General features: G+C 48.2%; 1 protein-coding gene across 1 annotated transcript; it reads right to left on the bottom strand.

Annotated features, from left to right (window-relative positions):
• Positions 1 to 272: 272 nt before the first annotated feature.
• On the bottom strand, positions 273 to 1,140 carry LOC148297715 (uncharacterized). The gene is made up of 2 exons (XM_088247872.1): positions 820 to 1,140; positions 273 to 647 (listed from the first exon to the last, which is right to left on the bottom strand). Exons 1-2 carry the CDS (start codon positions 1,138 to 1,140, stop codon positions 273 to 275), a joined length of 696 nt encoding a protein of 231 aa, XP_088103998.1.
• Positions 1,141 to 6,380: the final 5,240 nt, after the last annotated feature.

Genomic DNA, 6,380 nt, shown 5'->3' with positions numbered 1-6,380 from the left:
GTGACCTGCTTGAGTGGGATGGCCTCCACCCACTTTGTGAAAAAGTCGGTAGCCACCAATATGTAATTATGGCCCTTGGATGACTTTGGGTGGATTTGGCCAATCACATCCATTGCCCAACCTTTGAAAGGCCAAGCCCTGACAATTGGATTCATTGGTCCGGCCAGGACATGTTGGATCGGCCCATGCTTTTGACAATCTTTGCAACCCTTAGCATAATCAATACAATCTTTGAGGATGGTCGGCCAATAATAACCGTGCCTCCTTAAAAGTCATCTCATCTTGATGCCAGCTTCATGGGCACCGCATATCCCTTCGTGGACCTCCGTCATTGCTACGAGTTGTTCTTTTTTGCCCAAACATTTCATGAGTAAGTCATCGGAACCTATGCGGAACAATACTTCATCTCTTATCACATAATATTGGGCCCTCCGCCGAACTTGTTGGCTATGTGACCCATTTGGAGTCTTCAAATATTGCACGACGTCGTACCTCCAATCCTTCGGGGCTATGGTTAACACCATCACTTCTGCCGGCACCCCTCTTTCAGAGACAGAGGAAAGAGATCGTTTCTCTACTTTAAAGAGCTCTTCAGAGAGCCCCTCGGAGATTTGCACTCCGGATGCTAATTGGGCCATAGCGTTGGCCTGAGAGTTATGTTCCCTTAGTAGATGAGTGAGTCTCACATTATCAAAATCTTCCATCAATTGGCTGGCCAAGGCGTGATACCCGAGCAAAGCTTGGCTAGTCACCTTGTAGTCGCCGGGACGATTGTTTTAAGACCAACATTGAATCTCCCATAACCAACACACTATTTACCCCAAGTTCTTTCAAAATTTCCAACCCGATGATCAGGGCCTCGTATTCGGCTTGATTGTTGGTACAATCAAAGTCTAATTGAAATAAATAACGAGTTCGGAATCCTTGGGGCGATTCAATGATGATACATGCCCCGCCCATGTTAGATGTTCGAGACCTGTCAAAATAGAGGCGCCATGGGAATAAACTCAACGTGCCCACCTCGAGGAAATCCATCTCCTCTATTTCAACACAAGGGTGGGTTGCCAAGAAATCGGCCAAAGCTTGCCCTTTGACAGCCTGCTGGGGCACATATCGGAAAGTGAACTCTGCCAAAGCCATCGTCTATTTTCCTATCAGCCCTCTAATGATTGGCCGAGTGAGCATGTATTTTATCAAATCAGTCTTGGCAATTATATGCACCACGGAGGGCAACATGTAATGCCTTAACTTGGTCGCGGTAAAGTATAGGGCCAAGCAAAGTTTCTCCACCGGAGAATATTTCCTCTCAGTGGCCGTTAGAATTCGGCTAAGGTAGTATACCGCTTGCTCTTTCTTCTCATCGTTGTCTTGGGCTAGGAAACTTCCGATGGAGTTCTCCTTGGCCGAAATATATAATTTCAAGGGTTGGCCCCACTTTGGCGGAATGAGCACCGGAGGATTGGCCAAATATTTCTTAATGGTGTCGAATGCCTTTTGGTGAGTGTCCTCCCACCGAAATTTCTCTTCATCCTTGAGTTTTAACAAAGATGAGAAGGGCTCAACTTTTCCGGCGGAGTTGGCTATGAATCTCCGGAGAAAGTTAATTTGGCCCAATAAACTTTGCACACCTTTCTTGTTTTTGGGCGAGGGCGCATCAATGATAGCCTTAGCCTTATTTTTGTCAATTTCAATTCCCCTTTGGTGCACCAAAAATCCTAAGAAATTTCCGGCGGACACCCCAAAAGCACACTTTTTTGGGTTCATCTTCAATTGATGCCACCGCATTCCCTCGAAAGCTGACCAAAGGTCATCTAAGTGGCCTAATCAAGACTCCGACTTTATAACCACACCATCGATGTACACTTCTAAGTTTCGACTGATCATGTCATGGAAAATAGCATTCATTGCCCGTTGATATGTGGCCCCGGCATTCTTTAGGCCAAAGGGCATCACCACATATTCAAATGTTCCATTGGATCCGGGGCATCTGAAGGCTATTTTGTGGACATCCTCCTCGGCTATAAAAATTTAGTTATAGCCCGAGTGCCCATCCATGAAGGATAAAATTTCATGCTTGGCCGGCCCATCAACTAAGAGGTCGACCATGGGCATGATATATTCATCTTTGGGAGTTGCAAGATTAAGATTGCGAAAATCAACACATATTCTTATTGCTCTCGTTTTTTTCTTTACTGGTACAATATTTGAAAGCCATTCTACATATCTAGTTGGCGTAATAAATTTGGCTTTCACAGGCCTTACAATTTCTTCCTTAACCTGTAACTCTACTTCCGCCGACATTCGGCGGGGCGGTTGCTTGAAGGGCTTAAAATCTTCCATCGTTGGTAAGCGATGCTCAACCAAGTCACGACTTAATATGGGCATCTCGGTGTAATCCCAAGCAAAGCAATCCTTGAACTCTCGCAAAAGCTCATCCATCTTGGCCCGAAGTTCTGGCTCCATTAAACCACTGATGTAGATCGGCCGATGGTTGTCTTCCATCCCCAAGTTGATCTCCAACAAAGGGTCTTGGACTTCCGCCTTCGAATCATCCATATCGCTTGGTGCTAACTCCACTTCCTTGATTTCGAGTGCATCATCTTCCGGGTCTTCATGAAGAAATTCCACTAAGTTAACGGTGGACCCGTGCTCGGCCGCTCTTTCGGCCCAAAAATCATATAGCCGTCTCAAAGTGTCTTCCACCGCGGCCTTCTTCTCCTCTTCTATGGTTGTATCAATCATTGAGAGAGAAAAATCAGCCATAGTGGGGCGTTCCCCATCTGCTTGGGCATCATGTGCCCCCAAGTCTATTAACTTTTGGGCCGAGACTCCCGTAGGTCGGCCGTTCCTATCTGAACCTGTAAATTAAAGAGGCCTAATGTCATCCTCATAAAACTTTGCCTCCACCGCATTGGCGGAAGCCATGAAGGGCCGTCCATCGGCCTGAACAGTCTCTACACTTCCATCCTCGGGCCAAAATTGTAAAAATTGATGAAGTGAAGAGGGCACACACATGCTTCCATGGATCCAATCTCGCCGTTGTCTCCACCACAAAGAAAGCAGTCATTCTAACTTTTTCCCACTCTAACTTGAAGTGGGATAATTCCCTTTGAAGTCGTGGTGTCTCTCACGATGCCACTAACCGTTGTTTCGGTCGGAATCAATTCATCTGAGCCCTTTTTCAATTTTCTCATGATTGAGGCTGGAAGAATGTTGACCGTGGCCCCCATATCTACAAGGACCTTGCTCACCGGGACTCCATCAAAATGAGCGCCCACATATAAAGGCTTAAGGTGGGAGGACATTTTCTTGGTGGGCATCTCATAGCACACCTTCTCTGGCAATTTCTCCTCCACTTTGGGAAACACGATGCAAGGTTGGGCACTCCCTTCCTTTGAAATTTCTCGGGCCATCTCAATTTCTTTGGCCTCTCCTATTTGGACCATGGACTCAACCTCATCAAAAACATCTCCGTCCATATAGTTGGGCTGATCCATTCGTGCTTCGAAAAATAGTGGGAGTGTAACAACCATGGCGCTCACCTCGTCAAAATCTCCAAACTTGACCTTGGCCACTTTTAGTTCGTTCTCAAACTTGGCCATCTCTTCTTTGCGTTCTTTCTCTAAGTGTTTCATAGCCTCCTCAGGTAGATCCTCTAGGTACTCATCATCAGCATACTCCTCTAGGAATCTCACGGCCTGGTATTCCGGGCCGAGGGGATTTGCGTCAACACAGGTCGTCCTTCTTCTGGCGCCGTGTGGTTTGTGTCCGGGCGTGCCAGCACGGTGTACCATGCATTTGAGAATGATGCGGCTGGGTGAATAGATGAGTTGCGCGCTTGTTTAAGTCCGACTTCTAATCAGAGCGATTGTGGCCGAGAGAGGAACTGATCTTGGCCGTCAGGTTCACGGCCTGAGCTACAAGGCCGTTGATGGTGGTGCTGATGGTGGTTTTAGGGTGGTGCTCCGGCGCGTTGCTAGAGAAAAACGGTTGTGTGATATATGGGGTGAACGAGAGAGTAACCGGGATGATGCTCCGGCGCCTTGAAAATCAAGGGTCGTATGATATATTGATGAATGGATTTTCCTACAAACTGCCACTACTCCTAAGAAAGCAAGTAAAGGTATTGAAAGTGCATTACAAGAAGATAAATGACAGGAAAATATAATTTGCTCCGTGGGAGGCTTGTGTTTGGTGTTGAACCCTTTAAATGTAGTTGGAGCTTGCTATTTATAGGGGAGTCCTGAGGAGACAATGAAGCTAAAAATCTGCATGGTGAGGTTGATCAGGGCTAGTGGGCAGTCAAGTCGGCATTTGAGAACGTGAAGCATGGTGGTGTGACACCCATAAACCCCGACCGCAGCCCTGGTGGTGGGCTCTGCATCTCGGGCCTTAGAGGAGCATTTAATGCCCTGGTCTGATGGTTGGTGGCTTAGCCTTACAAAATCATGGGATTTTTACACCTAATCCCTGATTTTACTTACCATATCTGACTTCAATCACGTCCCCTCTTTCTTGGCTCATTAAATGCTCCTACGTGGATCATGGGCTTTCTGCTGTGATAAGAGGCATTACTTCATTAAATGAAGCGTGGGACCCGACCAGTGAAACCGAGGCCGTGATGACCTTGCCGTGCAAACTTACATTTGTCTCGAAAAGAGAACGAGTAATGACTCGTAACTTTCAGCCGAGGGTAGGTGCTTGGGTCGAGAGAAAGTTCCTTCGGTTAGTCTCCTTCGGCCAGTTTCTTTGGCCGAGATTTATTAGGCACAAACATTGCCCCCACATTCCCGGATTCTTTGGTCGCGGCAAGGATGAAGGCCGAATGAATTATAGGGGATAGACCCTTTGCATTCCTATGAAGTGACTGACAGTTGGCGCCTTAAATGCGCGAGTCAGACAGTTGGCGCCTTTAATACGCAAGCACGTCGCTTAGGCTATCATTGCCTTGATTCGCGCGAGCCATTGCTTCATCTCGTCAACTGAAACGACGGACTCCAGGGCTTCGACAAGTCATCGCATGCTTAAGTGTATTGCCAGGCCGTTACGTTGTTTGAGGGAGCCACGCCCGTTCGTTTCGACTTCGTGTGTTAGTATAAAAACCCAGCCTTCTTCATTCTTCCTCACGCTTTCAGAATTTTCAGACGCCCAAACTCTGCCAAAACTCTTTCTCAACTCTCCAACCTTTTTCAAACTCCAAATTTCAGAACTCCTCTCTCTCTGTTTGTAAGCAACCTAGTCGTTTCTTCTGTTTCCTCAGAGAGTTCACGAACCTTTTGAACCTTTTTCTGGGTTTCCAGCTCTTTGGTGTTCTTCGTGCTCATTCTTCTCTTTTCAAACTTTCCTTCAAAACACTCGACTTCAATCTGTCCCAATGGCCTCCAGCACCTCGTCATCTGTTGAAGCTCGGTCTCAAGTCTTCCAGACTGGATTCTAAGACATATGCCGAGAAATCTAAGGCTCGGTTCTACCCAATATCATCATGCCCTGGACTGATGATGACGGTACTGCCACTGATTCTTGTGTCCTCGGCCCCTCCTTGAATGGTGGTATGCCAAAGAGGTTGGTAGTCCATCTCAAGGACAACCTGGTGGATCTCTCGGCCTTCGACCAGGGAGACTACCAGGACTGGAACGCCACTCGGCCATAGCAGCAATGGCCAACTTCGACCCTAGACTGGGAGAAGTGGCTGTCGAGGATGGAGCATTTCTTCGGCCGATTGTCATGGATCGGTCGCTGTTGGCCGAGACCCTAAGTTTTTGGTCTTCGGCCACGAACACCATGAACCTACGGTTCGGCATGATGACGCCAACCGTCCTTGACATGGCCGCCTTGTTCGGCCTCTCCCCTCTTGGCGTAGAAGTGAACGCGGCGCTGGTCGCTCCTGAGGCCGAAGGGAGCTTCAAGGCCACTTGGCCTATGGTCATAAAACTTGTCGGCGCCAAGGCAAAAAACATGCTCAACTACTCCAGCTTCTATAGCAACTTCGGCATGGAGGATAGCGCCGATGATGACTCCATCGCTCCCCTGGGCGAGGTCAAGCATGCCGCGTTCTTGCTGTACTGGCTATGCAAGTTCGTGTTCTGCACCCAGGCGAACAAAGTCACCCTGGAGTTCGCCCATCTGGCCAACTATCTTGCGCAGGGCGGAAGGCTGGCGCTCGGCCCATTCCTCCTTGGCCACATCTACCGTACGCTTCATGACGTCGTCACTGACGGGATGAAGCCGAAGCACGGCGGTCCACTCTGGGCCTTTCAGTTCTGGCTTCGAGCCTACTTTCTAGAACTAAGGGGGGCGGTTACAATTGAAAACACCGAGCCGCTGGCCAATGCATTCGCCAGGGCCCTCAGAAAGCACAACGCAACGGCCTTTTGCTTCAA

This window comes from Prunus avium, chromosome 1 (assembly GCF_965620075.1).
Source record: "Prunus avium chromosome 1, drPruAviu1.hap1.1, whole genome shotgun sequence".
In the NCBI taxonomy this organism is placed as follows: Eukaryota; Viridiplantae; Streptophyta; class Magnoliopsida; order Rosales; family Rosaceae; genus Prunus; species Prunus avium.
This window is presented reverse-complemented; position numbering and strand designations above follow the sequence as displayed.